The following is a 14,285-nucleotide window of genomic DNA, read 5'->3' as shown; positions in this document are numbered from 1 at the left end:
CAACCTCAAATACCAATTTCGATATTACTAATTGACTTGGGAGGGAAGCAAAAATTTCACTTTCGCCGAACGGGCAGCAAGGACCAAACCACCTGGCCGGCTGTGTGGGTGTGGTGGGGGTTGCAAAAAATACAGCGTGATGTTACCGCTGGCAGGTGGGACGATGTTTACTAATACATTCTTACCAAGACGGGAAGCAGCGATAGCAAGGAGACCGAGGGCACTGCGAGAGATAGCGGAGCCCGCTATCTCTCGCAGCTAGACCCTGGCGAAGCTTCCATTGTCGCCGGCGGTGGCAACGTTCCCAGGAAGTCACGTGCGCCCGCGCCCACTGGCCCGCCGCGGGCCGCCAATCCCGAGTATCAGAAAAGTGTTAGAATACGAACTACAAAAACAATTAAATAAAGATTACCTAACAGACAGCCGCCGCCCACCAGTTCAGTAGCTTTGAACGAGCAGCGGCGGCTGCCCACCGCGGCGCACGGGGCCACGCCCAAAAAAACTCTTGTTCTTCCCAACCGCGTACCGCACGGCTGCCGCGCACGCGGAGCAGAACCCCCCGGGTCCCTGCCTGAAACACAACCGAACAACAGAAACAAAACCGAAACGTGGTTGTTCGTGTAGGGTCGACCGAATTGCTCGTGCTTGCTCCGAGAGTAGGTCGTGTCACAGCAGCAGGGCTGCAAGTCCGGCGGGGGTCTCCCCCGCCGCCCAGCGCCGCGCGCGCGCGGCCGCAGAAATAGAGGGCCCTGGCGGGCCGGGTAAAAAAATTAACAGTTTGAGAAAATGAATATGTCGTTTGTTGATGTTTTAAAAAAGCTTAGATTTCAATCCGTACATAGTTGTTTCGTCACGGCCGCTCGTTTAAAACGCGAGCTGGCGGGACGCTCTACAGAAACGAAAAATAAACTTCTTACAACAACAAAGCGGCAGCTCCCGCGAACAAAGCACCGGCTGCAGGCAAAGCCTTGACAGCACCACCAGTGTAAGAAGAGACGCTAGCAGTAGCGCTGGCTGGGACAGTGGAGTTGGATGGGACAGCAACGCTGGATGGAGCAGAAGATGCTGGGGCCTCTGGAGCGGAGGTTGGGAGAGGACACCAGGTGGTGTACTCGGTGATGGTCTCGCCGACGGAAACAGTGGCGGTGGATACCAACGCTACGGAAACAGACTCCACACAGGACTTGGTGCCACAAGAGGTGATGGTGACCAAGGTGGTGGCGTTGTAGTGGGCGGTAGTAGTGGTAGTGTTAGCGTGGTTAGCGTGGGCAGAGGCAACGGCGGCGGAAGCAGCGACGGCAGCGACAGTAGAGAATTGCATTTTTTTGAAAAGGTTTTGTTTGTAGTTTGGAAAGCGAGTGACAGGCAAAATAAAATCTATTTGAATTTGATTCTGGCTACTGAAGTAAAAGATTTAGAAAACGTAAAGTAGAAAAAAAGACGAGAGATCGATAGCTGGAGAAAACTCTTCACTTTGTCCCTATATATATATATATTGCCATATATTGCCTCATATTGCTATATATAGCAATATGAGGCCTCTGGTGGCGAGAGATGAAGGTGAGCTGAGCGCGATGAGCTGGGACAGGTTGTTTGCAGATAACAAAAGCGAGCTTGTTTTGTTAAGATGTGCTGCTGCATTTGGAAATGATTTATATTCTCGTTTGCGGAGAAGGCGGCGTGGGAGCAGCGAGCGGTGCCGTGGAGATAAAACGAGGTCGACTTGGCTTCAAAAGCGTATGAGGAAACAAGAGGCGACAGATAGACGGCAGGTGCAGATGCAGGTGTGGGAAATGCTGCAGCGTGTTTCCTGTGACGGGGCGGGTTTGTCTGCAGGATATTGCCACGGTGTGTGCTACGTATGTTTCTTCGTATATTTCGCATCTGGTCAAACCGCACACGCACAACAATTGCGGTATTGTTGTGTTTTTTTCCATTTCCTGTTTCATATAATGATGACAGATTAGGTTTCAATTAAAAATCCAAACGCTGCCGTGTTTGCAGCGTTTGCGGGCGCGTGCGGGATATTCTTGGGCGACGTTTTAGATTTACCGGGGAAAGAGGCAGGGCGTGGCCGGCCGGCGCGGCCGTGGCGGCTGGTTCGGACGGAGCGGGGGCACCCTGGCAGTACGTGGGTGTGCGTGTTGTCGGAGCCCTAAGCAGTTAGTACCAGAGAAGTCAGAGGTTGAGGCCACGAGCTATGGGTGTGCATGATGACTGATCTGCGGTAGAAAGTGATATGCAGAAGAATAAGGTCTGGAGCGATACAGCACTGGTATGTAGGTATAAATATAGTAGTAGTGACACGTTTGTTCTGGGGGAGCGGGGCAGCAGGCAGGGAAGGTCCCATGGACGTGCGTGACAGAAAGTGAGATAAGACAGCAAACACAAAGGAGGGATTGGGCGGTTACCCGGGGATGTTCGTTGATGGCGATGTGGATGTTCGTCGGGTTTCTCTTGCATCGGCGGGTAGGTGCGGGGCCGCGCCGCGCCGAGTCTAGCCGACGGGACACTTGGCATACTGTTTTACGGTTTTGTAACAACTGCGGTAGGCGAGAAGAGCGTGAGTTGACCACCTGGATTCCGTCACCTTGTGGCCACGCTCGAGAAATGGTTCGTTTTCCTTCCATTCCTTCCATCCACGGAGACGTGTATGCAACAAGAAAAAGAAAAAACTACTACCACGTTACGGGACGTCGAAGGTGACATGGAACGGCAAAGAACACTACGGTACAATAGAGTACAGATACAAAGGAGCATCGTAGTAATTGCTGTAGTGTCTCTCCACTCTTCGGCGTACCTATCTTGTATCTGGGGCATCGAGAAAATAGAAAAATTGGTTGGTTGCTGGAGGGGCAGGTTTCAACAACAACAAGACGCAGAAGAACACAGCTTACTTGTGACTCCTTTGGTTGCTTTTTCTTTTTTAATTCATTCTCAGCATTCGTTTAAAGAGGAATAATAATCTCTCTCGAGCAAGTTGGGAGGAGGATTCTTGTTGTGGTCTTATTTCGTTTTTCACTTTAAGCTTGTTTTTCCTTTTTCTTCATATCTCTTTAATAATTCTTCGAGGAATTTTTTCTGGGCCCTTTTGTCTCTCGAGAGCATACAGCAGCAGCAAATAACGAGATCATTGTTTTGTAAGAGTAATATACGCAAATCGTCCTGATAGACAGATTAAGAGGGGGGAGGAAAATATAGACATACAAACACACACACACACACACACACACACACATTTACACATACAGGTATACCTTTACAAGCGGGATACAGAATAGGACAAGGGACTGAAGGAAAAATGGCTAGCCAGGAAGAATTTTTTAGGACGCAAATATTTGGGACGGTGTTTGAGATTACGAATCGGTATGCGGATCTGAATCCTGTGGGTATGGGGGCATTTGGGTTGGTGTGTTCTGCAGTAGATACGTATACGCAGCAACCGGTTGCTATTAAGAAGATCATGAAGCCATTCTCCACAGCGGTTTTGTCCAAGCGGACGTACCGGGAGTTGAAATTATTGAAACATTTACGACATGAAAATCTGATTTGTCTAGAGGATATTTTCCTATCACCTTTAGAAGATATATATTTTGTGACGGAATTGCAGGGGACAGATTTGCATCGATTATTACAGACCAGACCGCTTGAAAAACAATTTTTACAGTATTTTCTTTATCAGATTTTGCGTGGGTTGAAGTATGTTCATTCGGCAGGGGTAATTCATAGGGATTTGAAGCCTAGTAATATTCTGATCAATGAGAATTGCGATTTGAAGATCTGTGATTTTGGTTTGGCAAGGATACAGGACCCGCAAATGACTGGGTATGTTTCTACGAGATATTATCGGGCACCCGAGATTATGTTAACTTGGCAAAAATATAATGTGGAGGTGGACATTTGGTCCGCTGGGTGCATTTTTGCTGAGATGATTGAAGGGAAGCCTCTTTTCCCGGGTAAAGACCATGTACACCAATTTTCAATCATCACAGACTTGTTGGGGTCGCCTCCAAAGGATGTGATTGATACTATCTGTTCTGAAAACACGCTTAAATTTGTTACTTCGTTGCCGCATCGAGACCCTGTGCCATTTACTGAACGTTTTAAGAATTTGAAGCCCGACGCAGTTGACTTGCTTGAGAAAATGTTGGTTTTTGACCCTAAAAAGAGAATTACTGCAGCAGATGCTCTGGCCCACCCTTACTTGGCGCCTTATCATGATCCTACGGATGAGCCAGTGGCTGATGCCAAATTTGATTGGAATTTTAATGATGCGGACTTGCCTGTCGACACTTGGCGTGTGATGATGTATTCCGAAATTTTGGACTTTCATCAGATTCCAGATTCGCAGATCAATCCGAATGATACATTTGATGACCAGGTAGCCGCTGCGACTGCAGCTGCTGAGGCTGCACGGCAGCAGCAGCAGAGAGAACAGCGTGATCAGGTACAGCAGCAACAGCAGCATCAAGGACAGGAGGATCAACATCAAGACCAAGGACATGGGCAGCGGCAGCGGCAGGAACATCATCAGGAGCAGCCGCAAGAACAGCGGCAAGAACAGCAGCAGCAAGCACCCACTAGTAATTCTATTAAAAGTGCTGATCTCGCTGTATCGTTAAATACCTCTGTTCCAAATGAAACATTGAGTAACTTTGCTTGTCAAGCGGCTCAGTATGCTAATGATTTTGAATAAGTAGAGGAATTGGGGGGGGGGGCAGCGGGTGAAGCTATCCCTGCCAACATAATAGATTATCGGTAACAATCTTAATCAGCCAACTAAATCCTGGTGTATCTATAATTTTTTTCTTATTTCTTCTATTTAGATGGATACAATGATTTGAAGAAAAACCTTTTCTCTATTCCGTCAGGCCCGCTTCGTTACATAATGAATAAAATATTGAAGTTTCATCTTTCAACAAGTTGCATGGCGTATCAAATTCAGCAATGCGGCCTTTATCAAGTACAACTATCTTATCAGAATCCATTATGGTATTGAGCCTGTGTGCGATGGTTAAAATGGTTCGGTCTTTAAATGCAGTTCTAATCGTTCTCTGAATTAGCTTATCAGTTTCAACATCAATTGCCGCAGTAGCTTCATCTAATACCAGGATTTTCGATGGCACTAGCAACGCACGGGCAAGACACATCAATTGACGTTGTCCCACACTTAGATTACTACCACCTTCCTTCAAAGACGTGTTTAAACCCTCTGTTCCTAATGTCATTACATGCTGTTTCAAATGGGCGAGTTCTAAAGCGTTCCATATTTCGTCATCTGTAAACTTGTTGCAAGGATCGATATTTTCCCTAAAAGTCCCTTCAAAAACTTCGGAATCCTGCGGAATGATAGATAGAGAACTTCTTAAATCGTTCAAGCCAATAGAATCTATAGGAAGGTCATCGATTAAGATTCGCCCCGCTGCTGCTTCAATTAAACGGAATAAGGATACAGTTAATGAAGATTTACCAGCACCGGTTCTTCCAACGATACCAACTTTTTCTCGTGGATGGATATGCAAATTTATGTCCTCTAAGATTAAATCCAATTCAGGTCTATAACGTGTAGAAAAATGTTCGAATTTGATATCACCATTAGCTGGCCAGTTCTTCGGTGGTCTACTAGTTGGTATAATCATCGGAGCCTCGGGTTTCAAGTCAGTGTATTCTTTAATTCTTTCAACAGATACAATATTAGTCTCTACTTCAACAGTCATCCTAACAATCCAGTTCAAGGATTGAGTAATTTGCAAAGCATAGCTTAACCCTAAACCAAGCATACCAGCTGTTAATTTTCCTTGCTTCAATCTGAAGACAGATAAAACTGCAGCGGCGAGAATCACAATGGATCCCATAAATTCTAGGCGGAAAGCAAGCCAACGATTAGCATTTATACTTAGGTAATATGCACACATATAAGTATTAATACGAGATTGATTAATATGAATAAAGCGATCTTGCTTTTTAAAACTTCGAACAGTTGTAACACCAGTGAGCGTTTCTTGGAAGTGTGCATAAACCGGGGATTTTGTCACTGAAGCCAAACGACGTAATTCTCTAGAGGTCCTCAAATAATACTGTTGGTAGAATAAGTACAACACACTCAAGGGCAAAATGAAAAAGATGAACTGCCATGTAATAGAACATATTACAATCATTGTAAAGACCACTTTAGTGACATGAATGAAAAACTGAGAAAAACTTCTACCTAATAGCTCATCAACCTTATAAATATCGTTTGAAAATCTGTTCAAGATCCTCCCAACAGGGGTGGTCTCAAAAAACGACATTGGAGCTCTTAAAACAGCCTTTGCCATTGCATCATGTAAACGAGCGGAGGCTTTGATAGTACAAAACATGCACAATGTAATTGACCGAAGTAATGTTGATAATGAGGCACTAAAACATAATAGGAAATATATTCCCAGGTATTTCCATATATCAGAGTTACGACCAAGACGAGTGTTAACCTCAGACCAATGTTTCAGCCAAACATCTCCCATAAGAGTTAAAAATGCCGATAATACAATTAGGAATATGAGCAAGGCAACATGCGCTGGGCTACAAGCCCTCAAATATTCCATATAAATATTCCAGTTAACCTTACCCTTTTCACGATGCTCTTTTTTGCTATCATTTTCAGTATCTAAAATAAAACCTGCACTTTCCAACGTCGCAGCACTAGCCCTTCTTATACTACCCACATCTGTGAATTTATTCATATCCTTACTAGCTGACTTCGACCAGTCAATGATATCTTCTTGAACCAATGGACTTGAGCTAGAAGAGGTCTTAACCTCTGCCACAGTGTCTTCGTTATTCTCTATTGCCTGACTTTTCTGTTTACCGAAATTGGCAATCAATTTAAAAAGTGGTGAATCTTTATTAGAATTTACTTGATCATAAGAGCCTTGTTGTACAATCACACCGTTATCTAATAGGGTGATTGAATCAGCAACAGACAATACGTGAATCTTATTGGTTGTTAGTATCCTAGTCTTTGTCTTCAAAAGACCAGTAGGACCAATGACATACTTCACCAAGTGTTTCGATACATGCTCATCAACAGCAGCTAGTGGATCATCTAAGAAATAGACATCTGCCTTGGCATAAACGGCCCTAGCAAGAGCTAAACGCGCCTTTTGACCACCAGATAACGATATTCCTCTTTCGCCGACAAAAGTTTGGTCTCCATCTGGCAATGTATTCAAATCTAAAGATAACGCACATGCTTTGATGGTTTTTTCGTAGAACTCTGCGTCATATTTGTAGCCAAACAAGATATTATCTTTGATAGTTCCGTTCATAATCCATGAGACCTGCGAGACGTAGGCAACACTACCATGTAGAGTAGCAGAACCTTTGACCCTAAATAAGTCACCCAACATTGCTTGAATTAAGGCACTCTTTCCTGTTCCAACCTTCCCAACAATACAACTCAATTCTCCCTTCCTGGCCTGGAAATTAATATTCTTCAACGCAACTTTGTATTCGGGCTGACGTTGCCAGAGATACGTAGCATCACCAGAAATGTTAACTGAGATATCTCCAATCTCTTCTACTTTCGGTAGATGCTGTATTGCGTCACGTTGTATTTCTCCGGATGTCAAAAATGAATGCAATCTTTTTATGGAAACGGAAGCTTCGATGAAAGATGTTGCAGCCATAGGAATAAAACCTAAAGGAAATGATAACAGGTTAAATAAAGCCAAAGCTGGGAAAATTAAATCGGTGGACAAAGCTTTGTCCTTTTGAGTCAGAACGAAAGTTCCAAAGGTAGCACATGATACCATGAACGGGACGACACTGAATTGAAAGACGGAAATGGTATTTGTGATTCCTATTTTAACTAGATTCTTTAACTCCTTCTCATTCCTTACATAGTCTAGTTTTGCTTTGTATGGTTGTTCCCAAGCGTATAGCTTCAAAGATTTGATATTATTCAATATCTCGCTAATAATTCTTGTCCTTTTATCTTTATTCTTCATCTGAACTCCTTGTAGCTTTTTCTGTATTCCCATAATTAAGGAATTAAGTGGGATGGTAATCACCATAATGAAAACACCCGCCCACATACAAGGGCCTAACAATTTATACAGGGAAAACAAGCAAAGGATAATTTGGAATGGACCAGACCATATTAGATGTCCCCATTGAGACAAATCTTGTAACCTTTGAACATCAACAGACATCAGGTTAACAATATCACCGGTCATTGACGTTTGCGATGCCTCATTGGATAATTTGAGAGACTTCTGGTAAACCATACTGGTCATACTACTCGAAACATGCATTCCCGAATCGAAAGCTAATGCAAAATACTGTTGGATCACTGTAGTTTGAACTACACCCACTAAAAACATGGCTATTGCAAGCATAAACCCACGGATAATCGGAAGATCCTCTAAAGTCGTATCATTCGAGACAGCTGTGGAATAATCGTATACAAACTTAATTAACAGCTTTAATAATTGGGGTTGTGTATATGCCAACAAATCATGCGCAACCTTGAAAACCATGCTCAGAATTATTTTAGTACCAAAACTCCGAAACAATGCCCAAATTAAGGAAGGCTTGGCCTTCGTTTTAATCTCCGTTTCCCAATGTTTGTTCAGCTCCTGAGAAACTGCCTTAGCTTGAAAAGATTCTGGAAGTCTATATAAATCGTCTTCAGTTAAGTACTTTTCATAACCAATTTTCATCAATGCAGTCATCCATGTAAATGAAAGGCGTTCCAAAATGTTGGTAGAATCAACAGGATTCCGTTTTCGGCCTAACCGATATTCCATAATCTCCTGATATGGCATTACAGACTTCTTGAACAAGCTCTCCAAAGAAAGAACAAAGAAAGCAGTGATCATTTGGAACAGCAAAAGAATAAACATATCCTTCGATACCGGCCACCTATTCTCATAGCTATGCCTGATTAAGTAATTGATAACCTTACATCCTTGAAACAAAGTCTGAAACAACCAGAAAAATATTAGCAGACCATCAGAAACTTTGGATCTCATATACGACACCCATTCTAGGCATAAACAAACAAGCAGCGAAATAATCGTTAAGCTGAATTGGCTAGAACTAGACCACTTCAGCTGTAGTTTTGCCGACATCGCCGCAGATAGAATATTAAAAAATAAAAATAATAAGACCATACCAATCCTGCTAACCAATAGCCAGTTCCACCTGTATTTTATCCCTGGATGAGGCCTCTCCACTAAAGTATAAAGCCGCCAAGACCCACCAACTAACATCAATAGTGAAGTCAAATTCAACAATACACCGTCGATGAAACATAACGTAAGATCATAGTAGAACGAAATAGGCCAGAACCCCTGTCCATCACCACACCAAGAAAAATCACTATGGTGGTCCATTTGTACTGACACTCGATAATGCTCGAAAGATAATCTTAGCGCACAATAAAAGAAGGTGATGGGCAGCTTTAAAATATCCTCGAGGTTATGTACTTCATCAAAAATTATTTAGTTTTACTTTTTTCTTAAAAGGGTGACTGATTAGTAAGAGAACTAACTGCCTTCAATCGATCCAAAGAATGAGGAACAATATAGCCGGTACTTCATTAACAGTACCAGTATGGTTACCATATATTCTTTCAATTCCTTCCTTTCGCCTGTTGGCAAACGGTACAATAGATCAATTGACCCATTGTGGCCGCGATACATTCCAATACATGGCTGCGCAATCTCTAGGTAAATCCTGTACTTGTTTGCCATCCTCTTAAACAATCAGCCGAACACAAGGACCTCGAGGAAATCTCTCGTTGAATCCTGTAAACGGATATACCGAAAATAGAATTAAACATAATCTCGATACCTAATCTGATAGTTTTAACATTAACACATTCCTCGCAGGGCAGACCCCGATGACTTGCTTCTGACCTTCTTTTTGGAAGACTTACCTTGCGCAAACAAGGACAAGACATGCGACTAAGCATCTTTTCATATAGAAACACATTCCAATGGATGAACACTCTTATAGCCCCCCTCATTCATATCCTGAACAACTGGCAGATAGCATATCAGTTATTGCCTGGAGGAGTTCCTTTGCCAGTTGTGTTGCGCCCATACACCGCATAATGAATGTACAATTTTTTTTAGTTTTAAACTTTTGCCAAAAGGACTCTTGGTTAAAAAGTTCTATGACGAGACCACGAAAGAACAAGTTGACTCAGTGGCTCTTCTGATAATCTGCTAGGTCTACGGAGCAGGAGGAGGAGTATCTGTTAAAAAGAAAGGGATATGGATTCGTTATCCAAGAAGATCGGTAATTTGGGTATTCATGATATCCGAAATGCAGCGCGGTTTGCTCAGAACATGATTATCCAGTATGAACCTTACCAAGTTGATATTAGACGAGCTACTAATACAGACTCTTGGGGGCCTACGCCCAAGCAATTAGCTAAAGTGATGCGCAATAGGTATCAGGTTCCTATGTATCTTATCACTGAGTATACTATGAAGAGGCTTGTGGATCATATGGCCAAGAGACCTAAGAATTTGTATGAGAAGGCTAGAAAGGAGTATGTGAATTATGGGAATGAATGGCGGGTGGTGCTGAAATGCTTGTTGCTGTTGGAATATTTGTTATTCACGAGTACTTCTGGACAGGAGTTGGATCAGGTACTCAGCTGTATAAATACACACAAACATATTTTAACGCGGGATACTATGCAGTTCAAGGTGGAGTTCAGCAACGACGGCAAAATGGAGATTCACGAGCGCGGAATTAAAAAGAGGTGTGAACAGGTGGTGCAGTATATTGAGGATACTGCGTATTTAAAACGGGCTAGGGCGAAGCACAAGCAGCAGTCTGTTCAAATTAGTTCCAGTGGGGTTGGTGCAGATGGGAGTGGGTCCTATAATGACAATCAAGTACGTGTGGGGAATGTCTCTGGATCTTCGTACTCTTCTTATGATTTAGATGACGAGTTTGAGGAATACGAACCACGCAATGTTGCCCGGGCTGTCGATAGTTCTTCTTCAAACCATAGGCAGAGAAGATCGTCTGCAGTGGATGAACAGCGTAGACAAAGGCGGGAAATATTACGAGAACGGATTAAAAACAGTGAGAAGCAGAGAAAGGCCTCTATAAAGGGAAACAGTAATACTGAGCCAGTTCCTGATCTATTGGATTTGGATGACACCCCTGCCGTTACTGCTGTCTATAACAACGGTAATGCTGATAGTCATCACAACGGCCACACTGAGAGTGATGCTGAGGATGATGACTTCGGTGACTTTCAGAGCGAGCAGCGTCCACAAACTGGGCAACCATCAGTTGTCAATAGTCTGTCTGCGACTCATCCAGGTAATTTTGTGTCGGATGAACTTTTACAGTGGGGCGGTCAAGTTTCACCAACAGCGATGGCTTCCAGTACGACAAGTTCTACTGCTGCATCTTCATCTGGCAAAGGTGGTAAAGATGCCTTTGCCGATCTCTTCACATATTCCAAAAGCCGTATATAATGTATTTTTTCTTCCCCCTTTCTCCATTTTCTCTAATTGTCTCTTCTTACTCCTCCATCTATTCCGCTGACAATTCTTCTTACTCTTCTATTTTACTTCTGCCTACATAACATGAAAAACAGATCTATACTAATAAAAAATCTAGATAGACCTTTGGAACTTTGGCTCCGCTGCAGCCTTTTTTCTCTTTCTTTTTATACCAGCAATAAACCAGTCCATGTGCTCCTCGTCTACAAATCCCGAACAGCTTGCGACAGCTCCTCTTCGTATCCAACGCCATCTGCATCGTCTTCACCGTCCAAGCCCTGTTCGAATAGTTTCCTGCCAGTTATTCTGCCGCAATGTGCCTGTAATCTTCTCTCAGCATCTCTCTCTTCCAGCCCCAATTCTTGTCTAAATTTGGACCTCCAAGCCAAATACGACTCTCTAGTAACCTTGGTGCCCCGGAATTTCTTCTGCTCCTCCAGCTCTCTCTCACGCAGCCTTCGCTCATGCTCCTTTTCCAGACTGTCCAGTTTCCTTTGAAACCAATCTTCACTTAGCTCTTTGATCGAAGAGATTAATGCAAAACACATCTGCATCCCAAGCAGCATGTCCTCCTCCACCTGTCGATGAACATCCAGCATCAGCTTTGGAACGTACTCGTTAAAAGTAATCAGATCTGGGATATTCTCTACCTTCCCCACAATAAGATTCCCATGATCATCGTATTCCTGTTCCTCCTCCTCCTCTCCTTCTCCTTCCTCTCCTCCCCCCTCCATCGAAACCACATATGGCTCAATCTTAACCTCCGGCGCCTCCTCCGGATACCTTTCAGGCAGCTGAAACTCCAACACAAGATGATGCTCCTTACTTATCGTATCACAGGTAAAAGATGACCTCTCCAAGGGCACCACCTCCAACTTCAAATCCACCTGGAATCTTATCCTGGGATACTCCCCACACAGAACCTCCACTTCCTCCGGATATATCGACCTTAGCACCTCCAATTCCTGCTCCTGTTCCTCCTTATAGTCCATAATATATCCTGACCCAATAACTCCAACCAGTAGACACTCCACCAACCGTCATACACATATACATATGTATATAATATCCCCATCACTGATCCAGAGAACCATATCCCATCTTTTCCAAATTTTTCACCAACTTGGTTACCCGGTCTCCCTCCACCCCACTCCGCTCCCGCATCCTCCGCCTCCTCAGCCCAAAACCACGAAGTAGAAGCACCGTGCCACGTTTGCGCCTGTTCTATACAGTACCAGGGGACCCCCGGATCCGCTCCGTTCTCTTCGCCTCTCTTCCGATCTCCCCTCTGCCCATCACACTAAAACCCCGCTGCCGACCCTCGAGCCTGCGCTCGAGAACGACCATGCGCTGACATAATCGATCACAAAATTACGTAATCTGGGTGCAGGTCCCACACACCCAGAATTTCGACACCCAAGAACGGGTTTAAAGGTAAAAGGACAGCACCCTGGAACCCAACAGCCTGCCTAGTGTGCGCTAGTGGGAGCGCAGAGACTTACTGCAGGCTCGTAATGTGAGCTCGTCTTCTATTAACAATTGCGGTGATTTTTTATAAAGCATATATATATGTAGTGATTCGTTAGGGTAGATCTTTCGATAGTAGATTGTGCATAGACAGGTGTCTGATCAAGAGAGTTTGGAAAAGGTGCCAGACAAATAGGATTTGTGAGGCAACAGACAGGATCACCGGAGGAGGAAATTTTAAAGGATGAATTTTTATATTAGTGGTCAGAGCAGTGCTTACCCTACGAATATGTCGTCTAGTTCTACTCACACGTCGTCAATCTTTTCGCGCGAAAATGAGGATTATTACTGGAGGATTCGGGAGATAGAGCAGTACTACATCAAGACATTGTTGTCGGATGACCATGAGTTTGAGGCAGTGTCGAGTGGGTGTGATGAGGGGAAGCCGCAGGTGAAGGTTGGGGGGGGTGTTCCTGGGTGGTTGCAGCGGTGTGGGGGTTTTGGTGAAGAGCAGGGTGGTGTGGTTGGGTCGGAGAGTAGTTTGGAGGTGGAGATTAATTCTCAGTACAGGCCTGCTAATGGGACGCTGCCGTTGACGACGGAGAATCTTGCTATGCTGCAGCATCCGGTGCGTGAGGGTGAGAAGGAGAGTGTGGTGGTTGCGGGAGTGCAGCAGCGGCATGTGACGCAGGAGGATGGGGAGGGGCGGGCGGCGGAGCTAGATGAGCAGCAGCAGCAGCAGCAGCAGCCACAGGAGAAGGTTAACAAGACTCTTTACAAGACGGAGCTGTGCGAGTCGTTTGCAACGACGGGGTTCTGCAAGTATGCGACGAAGTGCCAGTTTGCTCATGGGTTGCACGAGTTGAAATTCAAGGAACGGTCGAACAAGTTTAGAACGAAGCCGTGTATTAATTGGTCTACAACGGGCTATTGTAGATATGGCAAGCGGTGTTGTTTTAAGCACGGGAACGACCAAGATATCGAGGTTTATTTAAAAGCTGGACTTATTAAGATGAACGCTGATGGTACCACTGACGAAGAATATAAGGGCTGCGATTCACAGCTGGTTACGGAGAAGAAGAGGAATTTGCATGCTAATGTAAAGATTTTACAGACGATGATCTGGTGAGAGACTAAGACGGACGAGAGGTATATATATGCAGCTGCTTTTTTTTGCTTTTGGATTTTGTCACAATAGATATGTGATGCAGTTCTACGCTTCTAGAGTTTGCCACATTTGTGGAGGACATTTATTATTTATTTTATGATCGGCAGTGTATTGTGTACGAAGGTAAGGATTTT

At 44.1% G+C, this 14,285-nt stretch overlaps 8 protein-coding genes across 8 annotated transcripts; 4 read left to right on the top strand and 4 right to left on the bottom strand.

Annotated features, from left to right (window-relative positions):
• Positions 1-913: 913 nt before the first annotated feature.
• CCW12 (Ccw12p) lies at positions 914-1,321 on the bottom strand (the record flags this gene model as incomplete). The annotated part of the gene is made up of 1 exon (XM_003646102.1): positions 914-1,321. One exon carries the CDS (start codon positions 1,319-1,321, stop codon positions 914-916), a length of 408 nt encoding a protein of 135 aa, XP_003646150.1.
• Positions 1,322-1,532: 211 nt separating this feature from the next.
• On the top strand, positions 1,533-1,967 carry Ecym_4268 (uncharacterized protein; the record flags this gene model as incomplete). Its single annotated transcript, XM_003646101.1, has 1 exon — positions 1,533-1,967. One exon carries the CDS (start codon positions 1,533-1,535, stop codon positions 1,965-1,967), a length of 435 nt encoding a protein of 144 aa, XP_003646149.1.
• A 231-nt stretch (positions 1,968-2,198) lies between these two features.
• Ecym_4267 (uncharacterized protein) lies at positions 2,199-2,639 on the bottom strand (the record flags this gene model as incomplete). The annotated part of the gene is made up of 1 exon (XM_003646100.1): positions 2,199-2,639. The coding sequence occupies one exon, from the start codon at positions 2,637-2,639 to the stop codon at positions 2,199-2,201; it is 441 nt and encodes a 146-aa protein (XP_003646148.1).
• A 662-nt stretch (positions 2,640-3,301) lies between these two features.
• HOG1 (mitogen-activated protein kinase HOG1) lies at positions 3,302-4,696 on the top strand (the record flags this gene model as incomplete). The annotated part of the gene is made up of 1 exon (XM_003646099.1): positions 3,302-4,696. One exon carries the CDS (start codon positions 3,302-3,304, stop codon positions 4,694-4,696), a length of 1,395 nt encoding a protein of 464 aa, XP_003646147.1.
• A 163-nt stretch (positions 4,697-4,859) lies between these two features.
• Positions 4,860-9,377, bottom strand: YCF1 (ATP-binding cassette glutathione S-conjugate transporter YCF1; the record flags this gene model as incomplete). The annotated part of the gene is made up of 1 exon (XM_003646098.1): positions 4,860-9,377. One exon carries the CDS (start codon positions 9,375-9,377, stop codon positions 4,860-4,862), a length of 4,518 nt encoding a protein of 1,505 aa, XP_003646146.1.
• An 885-nt stretch (positions 9,378-10,262) lies between these two features.
• On the top strand, positions 10,263-11,489 carry ENT5 (Ent5p; the record flags this gene model as incomplete). The annotated part of the gene is made up of 1 exon (XM_003646097.1): positions 10,263-11,489. One exon carries the CDS (start codon positions 10,263-10,265, stop codon positions 11,487-11,489), a length of 1,227 nt encoding a protein of 408 aa, XP_003646145.1.
• Positions 11,490-11,719: 230 nt separating this feature from the next.
• GIR2 (Gir2p) lies at positions 11,720-12,508 on the bottom strand (the record flags this gene model as incomplete). The annotated part of the gene is made up of 1 exon (XM_003646096.1): positions 11,720-12,508. One exon carries the CDS (start codon positions 12,506-12,508, stop codon positions 11,720-11,722), a length of 789 nt encoding a protein of 262 aa, XP_003646144.1.
• A 719-nt stretch (positions 12,509-13,227) lies between these two features.
• Positions 13,228-14,112, top strand: Ecym_4262 (uncharacterized protein; the record flags this gene model as incomplete). The annotated part of the gene is made up of 1 exon (XM_003646095.1): positions 13,228-14,112. One exon carries the CDS (start codon positions 13,228-13,230, stop codon positions 14,110-14,112), a length of 885 nt encoding a protein of 294 aa, XP_003646143.1.
• Positions 14,113-14,285: the final 173 nt, after the last annotated feature.

Source organism: Eremothecium cymbalariae, chromosome 4 (assembly GCF_000235365.1).
Source record: "Eremothecium cymbalariae DBVPG#7215 chromosome 4, complete sequence".
Taxonomy (NCBI): Eukaryota; Fungi; Ascomycota; class Saccharomycetes; order Saccharomycetales; family Saccharomycetaceae; genus Eremothecium; species Eremothecium cymbalariae.
The sequence above is the reverse complement of the archived record's forward strand: the minus strand, read 5'-3'. Positions and strand labels throughout refer to the sequence as shown.